The following is an 18,183-nucleotide window of genomic DNA, read 5'->3' as shown; positions in this document are numbered from 1 at the left end:
CACAGTCCACATGGCACGTTCGGCTCTTTCCCAGGCCCGTCTCAAATAATATACTCTGCATAATATAGTGACACATCTCACAGTAGAAAGCTTTAAAAGTCTGTCAATTACTGAAAAATCTGAATAGCTTAGTATCGGAGTGAATCTCAAAAACAATCCCAGCTCGTTGTATTATACTGTCAATCTTAAAATGGGGTTTAGGTTTGTAGAAAAACTCATTTACAGCACAGTGATAATATTATTTTTACTAATTAGAAGTTGTTTTTTTTTTTTACACTCAGCAAAAAAACACGGTTTTTGAAAGTTGGTCAACACCTTGGAAATGAGCCCACATTCAAAAAAACCAGAGCTTCAGCGTTAAACACCGAGTGAGATATTAAAGGATCTAAAATGACAAAAAAGACTTTACCAGGTTAGCCAGCGTGAAAAAAGGAACTACTGTTCATCCTTTGGTTTGACTGTTCTGACTGGCAGCGCAGAGGGATGCTAATTTATCAGAGTGGATCCTTTAATATGGATTTCAGCAGGATGTGAGGGCGAAAAGTTCAGAAAGTGTTTCTGAGAGAGCGCATCCTGAGCTGGGGGCTTGGCCTTCTGATCACGTGGGGCTGAAACGGGGAGAAAGACGAGCTGAAGGTGGAGGGGAAGTTGAACGTCACCCTGGTTTCTACTCATCGTCGACACACTTTGGGAAGATGGGTCCTCCTTCAAGCCTTCTCTTCGTACTGTGGAAGGAGAAACAGAGAAGGAGTCACATAAAAAGACAGAGAAGGAAGATCAATATATTCTGGAACGGAAGGACAGCGAAGCAAGCCTGGGGAAAGACTGAAGGGAGGATGCAGGAGGTGAAAAGATGACTGGATCAGCCACTCCAAAGATCTTCAAAATGTGTATTAACCCTGCAATTTATGGTGGACTATTAAACTTCCTGTTGTTTTTCAAAATATAAAACTTGAATGAGTGTTTGAGGCTGTTTATCTGTTTCAAACTTTGCCCTGAAGATGATCCAGCATTCGAGTTTCAGAGAGCAGAAGTCAGAAAGAGACTCAGGACGAGTTTCTCACAGCAGTTCAACAAAAAAGAAAGAAAGACTAAAATCAGGTGAGCCGAAAGATCCAAAGAGTGAAATGCCAAAAGTGTTTGGTGTTGGGAAAAAAGCAGGAAACAGCAGATTTCTATAGATTCTGACTGATGCAAAGAAGAAGGAGGGAAACACAGTCACATCTGGAAAAAATCACATGTTAAAGGCAGAAAAAGCAGATTTTGACTGTTATCTATTCACTCTTCTGAATGAAGACAATATTTTGTCCTTAAGCGGTATGAGATCAGCCATATTTAACATTTAAGACTCGATACTAAACGTCTGTACTGATCGAACGACTGGATCCAGATGGATCTTGTGCTGAAAGGTTTCTGTTTCAGGAGTGGACTATGAGAAAGCCAGAGTTCACTCAAAGACATCAAGAAGGAAAAGCAAGAGCAACCCCTCAGAGGAGAGTGACGGGGAGGCAGCGGCGGCTCCAGCGGTCTGGAGAACAACCAGGAAGACGTTGGCAGCAGAGAGGCGAAGCCGAGCGGTCAAACGGTGACGCGTTGAGTTTTGACCGTGTTTTTTTTCTTTTACTTCGTCTTGGACTTGAACTTTTTCCCGAAGGCTCTCTCCAGCTCGGGGACGGACAGAGTGAGAGTGAAGGAGCCGTCAGACTCCGACCGGACGACCCGGGCTTGAAGACGAAGAGCGGGAGGAAGAAATGTCACAGATTAGCCGTTACAACATGATGTCATTATTTGTTTTTCCGTACAAAAATGTAAAAAAAATAAGCAAAACAAGACAACGGCGTCAAACTCTCACCCTACTGTTTTCATCTACATCAACATTTCGACACTGTTAAATTATAGCTGAGACAGTGAGGGACATTTTTGGAGTTTCAAAAGGGGAACCACTTCTTCCTCGAGCGATCCCTGTGGACTGCCCTCTGGTCTGTTGTTGCCTCTGAAATGATGTAATGTGGCGTAAGCGGAGCTTTCTGGCACACGGGGGCCGCCGTGTTCTTTTCCTCGAAGTGAAGTCACACTAAACCTATCCGGACGCAAAAAAGACTGGAAGTTGTGGGTTTCTGCTTTAACTTGAGCTAGTGATGCATTCATGCTCATATTTCTGACTTATGACACTTTTTTTTTCCCTCCTTCCACGTCTGGGTGTATTCACGTTCTTTAAGGTCTGAATCTGGAAACAAAAGGTTGACTTTGTGTGAGTGTTCATACTTCTCAACTGCAAATATAATGCGTCTTCTATCAGAACTGGCTGATGGTAAAAGATCAATTGCTTCGCCTCATTTGATCAAGTTACATTGATAAAAGTTCAGTGTTAAAACTTCCTGTTCCCTGTTTTTGTAACAACAAGCAAATTACTTACAACGCAAGTAGATCCTGGTCTCTACCACTAATGACCGACCTTTCAGAGAGTTCAGCTTAGAGAATTTTTCAAGATAACAGCATAATGTGAAAAAAATAATAATCACTTGTTGACTCATTTCATAACGCTCCCTCTCTCCTTCTCTCTCATGCTGACTTTCTTTTCTTAGCACTGATGTCAGAGCTTTGGAAGGCCGTGTTTTGATTGGCCGAGCCGTTCTGGCCGTACTACCGAGCGACTGGTGGATGATATCACGCGAATTCCTGCGTTCGGCTCTGATTGAAGTGCAACTCCAGCAAGATGAATTGAAGATAAAGTGTCGGCACTGACGCACGCGAAAAAAAAAAAAACACCAGGGCCAAACGCAACACTGCCGAGAGGCCGTCACCAGACTGAGAGCTTGAGGTCAATCTGTCATGAAATACAAGACGACTGTTGGTGAAATGGTATCAGTGTGAGCGAGGGACTTTTGACATGATACAAGCTTAATTTATTCAAAACGCAACACTGCATCTGTGCAGTGTTGTGTGTGTGTGTGTGTGTGTGTGTGTGTGTGTGTGTGTCCAACCCACCCAGGTCGTTGTTGTTCATCATGGCGTTGGAGCCCCGGAGGCGCGGGCCCTGCTGGGTGAAGTGATAGCCAAACTTCAGCAGCGTGGTGTTTTTCTCCAGCATGCTGGCGATCTCCATCTCCACCTTATTGCCTAAAGGTTGACTCTGACGTTTGGGGATTGAAGCAGATTAGAATTAAGAGCAGGAGAAGATTAGCTTTTGTGTACGTTTGATACTTCAAAGACATAATAAATACACACACATCTAGATACACTATATAGATGTTTACATTATAAAACCTCGGTGTGTGTGTGATCAGATTTAGTTTACAGATGAATTTCTTACGCCTGGATGGGATTTTGTGATTGTAGCACTGACAAATTAACACATAGATCCATTACACCAGGGTGGCAGTGAAGCTCTGTACACGACCTGACACACACGCACACGCACACAAATCTGAAGTGTGTATCAACCTCTGAGCCAGCTGGTACCTGATTATCTATCTTGAGCTCCAGTAGTGTGGTGTTCTTCTGCAGTGACTCTATGAGCGACAGGATCCCGGTCCCTGTGATGAAGTTGGACTCCACATTCAGGCTCTTCAGCGTCGTGTTTACTTTCAACATCTCCGCCAGAGCCTGAAGACACACACAGCGTCTTCACTCAATCACTGGGGGTAGCGCTGTTTGAGCTGTAACATGCCCCAGTAGATAAACCCTCTTGTTGACATTGCTGTGAAGAAGAAACCATTTAGCATACAGCAACAAATTTAACATGCATGAGACTTACGAATGCTACATGGTCGTTGCTCCTGGTTCCTACGATGCTGAACCTCTCCACCACGGAGTTCTCCATCAGAGCCTCAGCGTACTCCTTCAGGACTGGGATCGGGATATTCTGCAAAATAAAACATCAGACATCAGCAATATGTTGTACAGAACACAAACTCTTCTTCTTCATATTATGTTGACATGCAGGGCATGACTGTATGGAAAGTTGATAATATATAACGCAAAGTTTGCGATACGTCGTGCAGCTCTAGTTAGAACAGTTTTATTATCGTCCTGATCAAAACAGCCGTATCACATCCCAGCAACATGGAGGAAGAAAATATTAGCAAACTGAAATTCAAGGACTTATTGACACAAGAGTTTTTTTGCTGACTTCAAAAACCTGCAGCTCATAAGAACAGTGATGTATTGGCAATGTTTGGTAAACATGCATCTAATAAAGCAGGAAATGGCCATGCGCCCATGTTTCATGGAAACATGACAACGGTTAGTATGCTGTTTGAGCAAGAGCAGCGGACATTATCGCCACATATCAAATTTAAAGAAAAAAAAATATCTGGTCATCATACTAAACATTTGAAACTATGTTTTCTTTTATTGTAGGTTCTATGTTAGATTTATGGCTGTGATTAAAGTGTGCAACATACTGTGCATGCTGAGAACTTGGCCTAATTTCAGATAAAATAAAGCAATAAAAACCTGCTATTGATATTTTGACAGAAACTTACTCTGATGTTATTGAGGTTGACCTCCACCAGGTCCGGGTCGTTCCTCTTTAATCTCCTCAGCGTTTCCTCCACGTCGGTGGAGTTGGGCTCCTCATCGGGGACGGGCTTGTACTGCGTGGACTGGATCACACCTGGGAGGCCACAAACGCACAGAACACACTTACTGCATGAAAATAACGCTGCACTCGGAGTAAATATTACCGCAGCAGAAACACGTGAAAGTATTTCTACTAGTTGACAGTCATCCTGATTAAGAGACTGCCAGAGGACGATGCTGTCCGACGCTTTATCAGGAGGAGTGATTGGCTGAGAGTCTATCAACACATCTGATCACATATAGGGTTTCATGCCAAACGACGCACTGTAATCTTTATTGTTCACAAAAATAGAAAGCTTTTTTTCCCACAAGGATCATGTTAAATGTTGTGAAGCGCTCTGTTGATTTGGCAATGCTGTTTTCTTAGATGTTTCTGCCTTTAAAGCTTAATGACTACACCGTTCCATAATCTTGGAAATTTTATTTATTCAATGCAAAAATTAATTATTATTTATTTTGAACACCTGTAAGAGTACAATTTGTACTTGTGTATATTTTATTACAACTTTATAGCACTTGTAAAAGCAAAATTTATAGCTGTGTATCGTGAGTTGTGCGCTTGTAGATTTTCTTCTCTTCACAAATACAAAATAAAACTTACACATTCACAAATCCTTAATTCAGGCGTATAAATCTGATTTTACAAAGCACAGATTAAAAAACTTACAAGCTCACATTTTCCCTTCTACTGTTGCAGTAAATTTGGTGAAAAACAATTTGCATGTTCAGTCAAAGGAGAAAAAGGCGAAGCTTAACTGGGATCGACAGACTCCACGGCCAATCAGAGGAGAAGAGCTTTTGTCCCAAGTGCTTATAAGCTTTGCGTTTCTGTATGTAAGTTTGTTGTGTTGCTTTGTGTGTGTGGTGAGTCCAGTCCTTCATGCCAGCCCTTCTCTAATCTGAAAACCCACCGACCGCATTCTGAACCCTGCCTGCTGCAGGCTGCATTCAATAAACCATGTTTTCACTGCACTCCTGGGTCCAGAGCGCCTCAGTCTCCTGTCTGCTCTCATTTATATCACCCAGACACTCGCAAACTTAACGAATTTTCTACACATGCAGCAACTATCCACTTCTGGAACGAGTTCTAATGGAATAAACAGTGCAACACAGAAAAGACACAGCGGACTGCGTCTTCAGAAAAGTGGTTTTCCAAGAGATACCATGAGATAACAGGCCGATAAGATCATGAACCAGACGCGTTTGCTCCTCTCAAGAAACCAAACAGTGAAACACAGCAGTAAAGAGGATATTTTGTGTAGCAACACATTTTAACCCTTGATAGTACTCATTTGCACAAAACCACAACAGCAACCGTTGTTTTGACACATCACTGGATTTTTCCTTTCTTTTGTGAAACAATGCTCCAACATGAACAGAAAAGAAACTTGTCCAAAAATACATGCTGCAGGTCAGTGCTGGGAATCGACCAGACGAAGATTTCACTGCGTGACTCCAAACTTTACAGCCAGCTGGTGTTTTTTTTAACAAGCAGGTTATATTATCAAGTGAGACGCTCCGTCTCTCCCTGTTTACTGGATCTGGAGGAAAATCCATACGATGAGCACCACGCCAGATAAACAACAAATATACGATGGAGGTAAAAGCAATCTCAGAGTAAAATGGCTTAAACCGTGTAAACAGAAGGATCATCAGCGACAACACGCTGATCGGACACAGCATGAACGTCAGACTTGGCTGTTCCCCATTTATTCACTTCAACATGTATAACTGGACTTAATGAAGCATTTGTTCACACACACACACACGTGTGTTTCACTTACTGTTGAGGCCTTGCTTGTTGACGATGGTGCTGCTGGCCAGAGCTTCGTAATACTGCTGGTTGCTCATGAGGGTGTGCATGCCCAGGATGGCTGGAGGAAGAAGACAAGAGGTCAGAACGAAGCACATAAACGAAAACGGCGTGGAGGTAGAGCGAGTCGCCGAGCAACAGATTCAATGATTGTTATGCAACACTGACACAGAGGACCAACAAAAAAAGCACAACGAGCAAATCAAGCCTGATAACGTCAGTTTTATCCATCAAGCATTCGCATCCTGTTTCAATTTCGGTGAGTCTGTTGGTGATCTGCACCAAACGTAAACTTGCTCTCCTCTGGCATTCCTCATTTCTACTCCCAAAGTGAATTTTTGGAAGAATAAATTTCATACATGCTCCTAAATGGTTACAAACAGGAAGCACACGGCTCTTCCTTCAGCTGCACACATTCCTGATACTAACTAAAGAGCAGAAACAGCATGCTTATTCAGAGTTTAGTTTAAGATTAAACCAGTGAACAAAATCACGTTTTAGTCAAATCAGAACATTCGAGAGTTGAGATTATTTTGTGTTTCGTGGAAAACAAGAAATACCAAAATGTCACATAATCATCGCTCTAAGCCTTTATAACAATATTCTTATTGCTAAGTTAATACAGCTGCACAAAATTAATTTGTATCATAAATAAAACATACTGATTTCCCTGAGCACACGCAAGTTAAATGGTTAATTAAGCTGCAGAAAACTAACAAACTAAATCAATATAATTAAACATTAATATGCATTTGACTGATGAAGACAGATTTTGAGGACTTTAAGGAGCATTTTCCTTTTTGAAGCTTCGCCAGGCTCTGCAGACTTTAAATAAATGGTTAGTACTTCTGTAAGGGATAGTATTCAGGTCATTTCAACATCTTAGAATTTGTCACTGTTTTTTTGGTAATGCGTCTTAAAAAATTACCCTCATTGCCAGCGGACCGAACACTGTTTAATAGAGTATCAGCACTAAAAATGAGGTTGCCTTATGGGTAAAGAGACTTTCCTCATCTTATATGCTATTAAGCCAGCAACGTAATTGTTTTTGCAAATTGTCTGACAAAATAACGGGAGCTGCATGGAGCTCAGATTCCATCTTTTGGATGTTTTCACTTTGCAATATGCAATAAAAGTTGGACCAAAACTGACATTTTTACATGAGATGCAAAGTTCAGACATGCAGCAATGCACTAACTGTGCACTAACTTCCACTAACTGTGCATTATGCAGGACCGATAAACTGTCACTGAGAGACGAGAAGTGCTTCATGCAAACGTAGAGTGCAGTTATCAGATACCCAGGATGGTGTTCAGCTAACGGACAGAAAGGCCCAGCAGGTGGAGAAAATGGAGAGGATGTGGATGAAGAGATGGAGGGGGAGGGTGGAGAGGATGGGAGGAGTGCTGGAGGAAGATGGAGGGGAGTCGGATGGACGAAAAGTAGATTAACAAGAACAAAAAGAGCATGATGGTGAATTAGTGAGAGTTTGAAAAGGGAAAAGAATGAATTAGACTGAACAATACACTTACAGACTATAACTATCAGACCTGAATATTTTAGGTATTTATGTGTTGGGAATACATTAAGCAGAAATCCAGAAATTCATGTCGAGTGAAGGTGTTTTACCTGCGATATCACAGAGTTCAGCATCAGAAGCACTTGCCAGGGCTTCTTCTAACTCTCCAGAGTCCACTCTCCATGATGGGGTCCACCATCTTTTTAGGCACCCAGGCTTTCCCTGCAAAGGAAATCCAAGAAGGCCAACATCGTGTTTATTAGTACTGGTGTCTGACCACTACATGTCAAAAACACAATTTGTCCATTGAGTAAATTCTTTGAATTATTTATCATTACACATTGTTTAATAGGACTGGAAGGAGGTTCATTTTGCCACAAAATAATCATAAAACCAATTAAACTTTGTCTGTCAGCATCTTTTAGACAAACTGACTGTGCTTCGCAGTGTCTGAAGACAAATAAAGGGATGAATACACACATTGAAGCACACATCGACAAATATGCATTTGAGTTTAAATCATACTACATAGGCAAAAATAAACACTTAATGTTCTGAATAAATTATATCACAATCAAGTTTAAAACAGAAAGTCTTTAGAGTTATACAACAAATCAAGAATCAGATGAAAACCTGGCTGAAAGACAAAGTTAGATTCGTGTGTGAAAACATAAATCTGGTTGGTCCAGCTCAATTCAAACTGTCTGTTACGTTTTTCCTTTTTTCCAGGGTTCATCACAATAATTCACTGCAAATTACACCAAAGATATGGATAGTTTTTTTTTTTTTTTTTTAAATGCAGGATCTGAAACCAGGACCTTTCCATTTAAAGATGTATTCCAAACACTATAAAGCCTATAAGCACAGGTTCCTGTCATCCACAGTTCATTTTCTTTGGGTGAATAGTTGTGTAGTGGTGAGTAGCCTTGCTTCACAGCCAGCAGGGTCTCCGGTTCGAGCCTGGGTTGAGCTTTGAAACCTTTTTTGCATAGATTTTCTACAAGTACTCCAGTTTCTGCTCTCATTCCAAAATGTATTTGAGGTTAATTAGTGACTCTAAAATAGCGAGCATCTTCTCTTGTCTCTGTGTTTCATGAATGCATCATGAGGTCAAATGTTAGACAAAGGTAAAGAGACACGCAGACAGAGAGAGGTCAGTGCATTTGCCCCGTTTTGCTTCTGTTACATAACAGCTGAAACATCCGAGGTGAGAATCCGTCCTCTTCCACCTGACCAGCGGCTGCTGTCTCCATGTCTGCCTGAGCGGAGGGACTCTGGCGAGACGGTGAGCTTCGCCCCACATTCCCCTCTTGGATAAACTGCTCAACGCGGCCAAGCAGACTACAAAAGACGTGAGACGTAACGAGCCGAGCTTCGTTCTGCCCGGGCGCCTTTCATCATCACCTGCGAGATGGCAGCAGCACGAGCAAACAGGAAGAAGGTGAAAGTGACAGCTGGGAGACCTTCTCGCGTTTCACACAGCGACGCCCGGCATCTCTCGCCATCCGTCACACACCTCTGTGCTCAGACTAAACTGGTGCTGTCAAGGTGACAGTCTGTGTGGGACGACGACTTCTGGAACCAGGACAAGCTTCTGAATGTAGGTGTTCAGGCACACATCTTATTTTAGGCTTGATGTGAGCATTTCTCAGCGAACATAACTCTGAAACGGCGTGAGAGAGAAAGCAGGCTCCCACCTCTCTTCTCCCCGGTGAAGGGCACCAGGTCCTCTCTGTCCGGATGCTCCTTGGCTTGTTTCTCCAGATGGGCCAGCAGGTTGTCTCTCTGAAACGTCCCCGTCGGCGCTTTCTTGGTCTGGTCCTTCTGCCGCATTCCAGCGGGCAGCAGCGCATTCTGGGCCAAGAGACAGACTTTGAGTTGTTTCAAAAATAAAATTAAGAAATATGTTGCGTTAATCTATGAACTTTTGATTTCATTTCCATTTATTCAATTAGTAATAAAAACTTCTTTTTTTTTAATTGCCATCATAACAAAGCTTGATCACAGATTCTCACTATATCATGAAATGAGGATCGGGGATTCAAAGGATTCATCCACTGGGAAAACTGGAAGATGGCCAAAAGGTTCAGCATTACATTTCATGAGACTGTAGGTAGAGTACAGTATCCTTGTTCTGGTTAAGGTAAATCCCACATCGCTTTCTATCTCATCTCCAGCCAGAGAAATTTCCCACAGCGAGCTATTTTCAACCTGTAGCGACACTCAGAGCAGCTCTTAGACGTGCTGCTTATAGCTGCATATCTTATCTGTCCTCTCAGCACTCACAAGCCTCTTGTTCTCTCTCCGTCTCTATTTCTGTCTCTCACTGTAATCCTCTAATTTTTCTTTAGAATTTTTACCCCCAAAACCTTAATTTTTCCTCATATATCACGCAATGCATGCTTTTCTACTTTTCTTCTTAAAATATCCACCTACTTAATGTTTTTTTCCCATCTTTTATCTATGTGAAGGGGAAAAAAGAGTATAAACAGTATTAATTTTCCTTTTATTATTTTTTGAATACAAATTAAAATTAACTTGATACGTTTTGCCTTTAAGTCGTAACATAGAGGTTATATGAACAGTCACACATCTACCATTAAAAAGGCAGTCTACTGTATTTCACTGTCACCGTCCAGGTTTTCTGTCACACAACGTTATCAGCTGCTGATTCTCGGTTTCCCCTCAGCAGCGATCCACACATAACAGTAAGATGTAAACAAATACGGTACCTGACTATGAGCGCGGGACTGAGGGATTTTAACTCATGCATCAGATATCTGCCTGCTTTTAGGTTTCTTTATGGTTTCTCCACAGCCCTCTCCTATTCAGTCTCTTTTTTATTGCTTGGGACATTTTGTTAGGTTAAAGGCAAAAGCCAGTAAAAGTTAAATTCTTGCCTGAAAGGAAAATACTTGAGTCCATGTATGGTCACTTCCTGCTATTTTCTTCAAAGAAAACCAGCGTAAGAAATGACAATTAAAGGATACATCACTTTTCTGATGAAAATCACATTTTTTAGGACCCAAGTGTCATATGATGATTACCAGGCAACAGGATAGTGAATTTTTTCACTAAATTTGTGTCGTACAGTTTTGAATTAACTGTAAATTGAAATACAACGCTGTTTTGGTCAAGACATAATCTGATTTTTTGTCATACATAAATAACATTTAGTTGTGCTTAAGACTCACAACAGTGTTTAAATTCTCCAAGTTCTAAATATTAGAGTGAATTTCCTCTGAAAGGTTTAAGATACAGCTATGATGGCGTCTTATTAAAACCAAACAACCAGGCCCAAGTTGAGCTGTGCGACTTTCAGGCAAATCTTAAGACACAAAATGTTCTCGCAACAGTTGTCGATGAATTTATCTTCCTACAATCACAGCGCAGCTGGCAGAGGAGGGATCTTTTTGTCAACGGTGTTTTTTTTTTTTTTTTTTTGTGTTTACTGGAAGTGATGTGGGAAGCTGTGCTGGAAGGGAGACAGCGTGTTTCACAGGCTCTGGGCACTTCAGGGTTGTGATCCTCCTAAACAGGCACAAACAAGGTAAACCCGCACGCACAGGCCGCTCACTGGTCCTGCAGCGCACGTCACAGAGTCCCTGCAGTCACTCACCGCTGGCACGCACCACACACACACACACACACACCCACCACACACACACAACACACACACACACACCACACACAACACACACACACACACACACACACACACACACACACACACACGCACACAATCCTTCCAGTCATCCCCTTGGCATGGAGGGGGACTCCAGCCTCTTTATGAGCCGTTAGACATTTATCTGAAAGCTATTACAGCTGCCGGCAGCGCCTCAACTTCTGTCACCGCACAAGAAATGCAGAAATAAACACATCATAAAAACCAACAGCTACACACACAGGTATGGCCACTATTGTATTTTGTGGCTGTTTGCAGTGGAAAAATAAATACAGAAAATACTGCAAAGATACAGCAAGGATTTAAAGTTTTTGTATTAAAATGCTAACCCTAACAATATGGAAACCAGAGGGGGTGTAAATCCGTCCCGTCCCACTTGGCACCACTTTATTTTTCTTTTCTCCATTTACTGAAACCATTTTTTTTTTTAAGAAAAAAAGCTGAATTTATTCCTTTTGTCTTACTGTAAATCTCAGACTTCGCATGTATACTGTGAAACACAGTGTGAGCCACTGACCATAAATTATATTTATATATATATAAACGCTACAGGACCAACACTAACTGCTTGTGAGACGAATGTGGCCCTGCTGCATCTGTATTAACACAGTGAAAGCCATCATTTACAGGACTTTCATGCCCTCTGACACGCTCCCGCCGAGCAAACGGGGCGACGGCGCATTACCGGCGAACGGCTTTTCACATGAAAACACGGCGTCGGACGACGTCAGAGGGTTTATTCGGCCCTATAACTCTGCACAGATACCAACACAGTGACAGAAACACCTCCTTATGGCCGTCCATATTATAAACTCACATCGGGATCCAGCTCATCTAACTCATCCTCTAGCCGCTGCAGCTCCTCCTCCGAGAGCTTCTTCAGCAGCTCGTCCTCGTCGATGTCCCGGTACTTCTCCATCTCCTTCCTCATCACCGACATCGTGGCACAGCACACCTGCAGATGAGATTAGAGTCAGACTCACACGGAATCAGAATTCAAACATCAGAGAATCCAATTTAAGAGAGGATTTCGAGTGATCACGTTTCTGAGAAAATCTCATGATTTCTCTTGCAATGTGACTTTAATTTAAGTTGCAATATCCTTAAACTATGTCTTGTTTCAGTTTGAGATTTAAAACCAGAGAAAAGCCAGAAAACAGTTCACTTACTTCAGTAAACACGCTTGATGAAAAGTCAAAATACAGGATCTGTGAAGGTAGAAAACACAAAGTTGAAGCATTAAAAAAATCCTTGTCGGAAAAGAAGAATCTTAACAATAAGATTCAACGAATCAAGTGAATGTCACTTGATTTGCTGGATTGTGCCCACCTGGAAGACCCCCAGCCTCGGGGCACACTAACAGCGAAGGCAACCAGAGGTTCTGGGACAGCAAGACTCCTGAAAGAGGCAGGACAGCAGGAGAGTCGATTCTCAACTATAAAACAATACAGACTGTCATCTGCAGGGACTCTGTGACTCTATGGCTTCTCTGGTTGTAACCAGTGAGTTTATTCTAAATAGGACTTGAGTAAAAAGTTTTTGTGGCATGGTGGAGATGAGCAGCTCCTGATTCTGCTTCACTGATTAAGTTCTCTCATTTCTTTGTGTTTGATCGTGGACATTCATTCAAATTGGATTTTATCAGCGATGACGGGTGGGTAAATTCTGCGTTGTGTTAATGCGTGCAACGCATCCACAGATTTTCCTCAAGTAGCTTCATGTCTGCGTCACAAAGGGGGGCAACAACTGTCGGACGCTATGCTGAGAGGTCTGACTGTTCCACTGTTTAGGATACTTTGAATTCTGAGGATGCTCCGATATGAAGGCTCTGTATTTCAGCATGAGGTGCTGATGACGCTCTGGTTTCATTATAAGAAGAAAAGTCATGAGGCAGGCCTGCACTCTGGCTCCCTGCTCCTTCATGTGTTCCTGCGTGTGATAAGTAGCAGTCTTGCCTTTTCTCTGAGGGTCCCGACGTGGAGGATCATTGAAGACACGCTTGAAAGACACATCTGAAAATTATTACTCTGCTGACACTTGACAGTGCTTTCTTTCTTTTCAGGGTCACATCCTCTTACTGACCCTGACAAGTGCAGCTCTGCTTTTTTTTTTTTTTCCTTGCAGAAAAGCAAATCCTTGAGTAAAACAAATATCTTGTCTGGAAAACGCGTGCTTTATGTTTGGCTCTAAAATGTCACCGGGGTCACACTGAGGATCTGCTTTCTCTCCACCGTGAACTCTGAAACCGACGGCGAGACCCGATGACTGATGACAGGCGAGCGGCGGCGGAACACCGGCGGGTCACCCCACCAAACACTCGGCATGCGGGTGTGTTTGAACTCTGGTTCCTCAAAGTCGCGGTGTGACATGTGTTGAGCTGCTGCTGATGGATGTCCACATGACAGCACTAAGTATAACTTCAGTGAGCCTCTTTCAGGTGAAGGGAGGGTTCTCAAATTAGGCAGAAAATGTGGAGCTCAAGCTCAGAAACCAGCCAAAGTGCAGAAAACGCTGTAATCTGGGAGCGCGAAATCCGAGAGAGAACCTTTCTTTTTGATCTTAAGTATGTCAGCAAGTGTGTTTTGGCCGTTCTCCTAAAAGATGGGGTCAAGAGGGCTGTGCTTTTGTTCTGCTTCGCTAAGCTTCATGACAGGACAGGTTTCCAAAACCAAAAGATGAAGAACTGGGCTGAACTCCAAGTAACATTGCAAGTCTGCTGGAAGACGCTGACCTGCTCTGATGATATCAAACAGACCCTGGCTTGTATTTGCGATGTTTCTATGAGCTTCTGCTTCACTGGAGGACATTCACTGGGCAGAAATTCAATAACAACTCCGGCTGACCTGAGGTAGGACGTACCCCGTAAAGTCATAAACATTTAGCTTGACCTTTGACCTCCAAACCAGGCCTGTGTAGTCCTGGAGCGTCTAAGAATAGCAGCTCCGACGCAGGACTATTAATCAAGTCCGATGCGTAGAACCTTGAATATAAAGTTATATGACAACTGGCCTTGTATGGGCACGGCTTTCCTAGAAACAAGAGATCATCAAGTAACCCGCCGGATCAATGCTGTGCTTAATCAGAAGCTTCTTTGGGTAGATCTCTCAAACTGATTCGAAGCATAAACTCTACTGAGCAGTAAGTTTTTCAGCCATGAGACGGACATAAATCTCAGTAAAACTCGCACACGCTCGCAGAGGCCAAAGCCTGTAAATCAGTACATGAACCACAGCGGGACGCTCAGGGCCACGGCGGCTCGCTGAGGTTTCAGCAGGGACTTCCTGCACAGTTTCTTTTAACACTTTTGCAATGAAAGAAGGCTAAGAACATCTAATTAATGCTTTCTATTATATCGCTGCTGTTGTCTCTAGACTGGTGTTGTTATGTACTCCGAAAGCCACAAAAATGCGACGTGCACACTATAAAACAAAACAACTGTTTGGAACTTGCTTGCACATTTATTCAAACTCCTTAAACAATCAAGCAACTTGGGTCGCAAAGCTGAAGCAAACAAAGTGATCAATTTTAGTGACTGTTTATCCCATGAAAGCACCATGGAGATTTTAGGTTACTGACATTATTCCTTGTTGGAACTTATTAAACATTAACATAAAATGATAATTAAAATAAGACTGTCTTAAAGATGATTTTCAGGAATTTTCAGGAACCTTATTAATATATTTCTTAGCTTATCTAATGTTGGCAACTTAGTATAGGAGGTAAAAACCTCAAAAGGATTTTGTACAGTGCAAAAAAAAAAAACAAAACCCAAAAACACACTCTTCAATGCAATAACCACAAATAGCACTATATTTACAGCTGCATGGATTGAATTAATGCAGCTAACACACAAAATGTCATACAAGCTTATATCTGAGAAGCCAAATAATGTCAATCACATCATTTGACAGTAAATTGGCAGCAGTGAGTGTCACATAAAATCATACTAACTGACCCAATAACCCCTAATATTAATCCTTTTCTATTTATCTGTGTTAAAGGAGCCGAAGCCTCGGAGTATGCTGAGCAGAGTGCCCAAAAAGAAAGTGAGCATGCACAGGTCTCAGAAATGGCCCTGTTAACAGCTGTGAGACAACTGGCATGCTTCCCTCAGTCACATGTTACAATGCAGACAAAAGCTGCAACACAGAGTAAGGGACTGTTTGAATTGATTCCAAAAGGATCTGCATTCGCTCCTCTGATGGTTTAGCATTGAATGGATCACCGCTGACCAATCATTTAAACCGTAAACAACAGTCCTTCTCTCCTCTCGAATGAGTTTATCAGAAAACTGAGTAAATCCAGTCCTGACCCATCTGCGTCTCTGTGTCCGAATGCTCGCCACTTTAGGGGCCAGTAAGGAGTCATATATCAAGATCATGTAATGAAGGGCCCTGCAGCTCTCCTGCTGCTTTAGAACCAGAGGTCAGGCCATTTGCACATACTGCAGAGGTCAACATGTCATTTTTTTCTATATTATCTGTGATGACCTGATATCATACATCTCTAAACCAGGAGATAGATACATGATATTCTTCTGAATTCAATCTGTACATGTTTCGATAATGAAGTAAACAGCTTTGGTTTAAGGCCAAACCTGTCCTAGCAGAGGGACAAAGGAAGGGTTTTAAACTCAGGCCACGCAATGAACTACTTAAAACGACTAAAGTAAATGAGTTAATCTGTATTGTTGTAATGCATGTAGGTCAGTGACTGACACCAAGCAGCCAGCAGACTGACTGAAAGTCCTCATTATGCACGGTGGGTGACACAAAAAACTGTATCTGACAAGTAATATATGGTCAGAATATTTTACACAGTTACTAACTACTAACACAAAGAATGTTCACTTGATGAATTAAGCGTTGTTTCTGTCTGCAGGACTTTGGTGATAGAACTTTGACCTTGGCTACAGGAGCAAAACCTCCAAAAGTTCATGAAATAAGCACCAACGAAAAGAAAATGTGTATCAGGTTTAAAACATATTTCTAGACTTTCAGTATTGTCTGAATTAAAATGAATTAATAATGATGACCTAATACAAACATACTTCTCAAACGAAGCGCTGATTATCTTTATATTTTAATACAGATATGACCCTTGCTTATTCCCTATTTTACCGACTAGCAACATAATTTTGCATTAATTTCCGTACCTCCTCCACCGCTATTTATAGCCGTCCGGTCCCGCTGGGTGACAGCAACGATACTTTGACCAGATATGGTTTCCTCCAGAGCCGCTGCAGTGGCAGCGCGAGGTCCGCTCGGCTGCGGGGCGCGCGGGTCCACAATCCGCTCAGAGCGCGCTACAACGCACCGTCCATGCCCCGCACGCAGCCCGCAATCCGCCCGGAGTCCGCGAGCTCGCTCGGGTTTCCTCCCCCCGTCTCTGGTCGTCTCGCCCTGGGCTCCAGGAGGCTGAATTTCATCTCCCGCAAAGGGCAAAGTAAACTTTGGGGAGCGGAGCCTCCTCCTCCTCGCGCACGGCTGGCCTGTCACTCCAGTGATGTCACCAGGCGGAGCTGCTTCCATTATCGGACACGGGGAGGCGTATCAGCAGGACGGACCTGTGGAGCATGGGATGCCTCCTCCATCATTCATCATAATATTTAGATGTTTAACAGAATTTTTAAATACTTGTGGTAGCTTGTGGCTCTGTTGGTAAAGCTGCTTGCTTAACAATTGGAGGTTGCAGGTTCCACTGAAACTGATTAACTTTACAGACTTTACAGCTTTACTACAGTATCCCACGAGGGACACCGCCACCGGCAACAACAAACCACATCACATCACCACAACAGCAAAAGGCCACAACGCAACAGCGAAATCAAAACGCAAATGCAAAAGCACCAAAGCAGAGGCAGAGGGTCTCAGTACAGAGGGGGCGGAGCATTCTCGACAGGCCCTTATGATAGTAACTTTACCATCAAACAATCCCTCATGCTACCATCAAACAACACACTAATTCTCACTTTATTGAGTCAAGCAAACCTATATGCCTCAGAAAGGAGAATAAAGTCAGAAACCAGTTCACAAACTTGTTCTGAAGAACACATACATATGCAACCACACACACAGAAATGCATCCTGACAGCTGTCAATCTCAGAGCGTCGCTGTCCATGGTGCTGAAATCTCAGATTAAAAACTCACTGGGTAAATCTGGACCATCTTTGATACAGCTTAAATATAAAATGAACCACAGCTGGTCTAAAATTACACAATCTATTCAGATAGATATAGACACAGCTATCTATAGCTTTTGGAATTCACGTATATTAGAAAAAAAATAGACTCGGGTCTCTTGTAGTTGAAAGCAACACAAGGCACATTCAAACAGGCAGGTGTTAAAGACCACAGCATTCTGATAAGATAATATTTATTTATTTATTCATTTTTAGGTTTCACTGACTCACCATGGCTCCGATGTTAGGTTTTGGGTAGTACCGCTAGCGGCTAGCATAGTGTTTAGCATACTGTTTAACTTCCCTTCAAAGAGTTCAGGTCAAGTGCAAAGAAAAAACTCGTTCATGCCGCACAGCCAATCAGCGCTGGCTTACAGCTCTGATGCATTCATGGACAGTC

General features: G+C 42.5%; 1 protein-coding gene across 1 annotated transcript; it reads right to left on the bottom strand.

Moving 5' to 3' along the window:
- Positions 1-520: 520 nt before the first annotated feature.
- On the bottom strand, positions 521-17,071 carry tmod1 (tropomodulin 1). Its single transcript, XM_030095143.1, is given in 14 exon segments — positions 521-725; positions 1,625-1,724; positions 2,989-3,133; positions 3,463-3,606; positions 3,758-3,865; positions 4,488-4,618; positions 6,369-6,458; positions 8,027-8,088; positions 8,090-8,138; positions 9,614-9,770; positions 12,419-12,556; positions 12,771-12,809; positions 12,931-12,999; positions 16,757-17,071. Coding segments are annotated over 11 exon segments (1,167 nt in total). The 5' UTR covers positions 12,542-12,556; positions 12,771-12,809; positions 12,931-12,999; positions 16,757-17,071; the 3' UTR covers positions 521-667.
- Between the last annotated feature and the right edge of the window lie 1,112 nt (positions 17,072-18,183).

The sequence above is a fragment of the Salarias fasciatus genome, chromosome 6 (genome assembly GCF_902148845.1).
Source record: "Salarias fasciatus chromosome 6, fSalaFa1.1, whole genome shotgun sequence".
NCBI lineage: Eukaryota > Metazoa > Chordata > Actinopteri > Blenniiformes > Blenniidae > Salarias > Salarias fasciatus.
The sequence above is the reverse complement of the archived record's forward strand: the minus strand, read 5'-3'. Positions and strand labels throughout refer to the sequence as shown.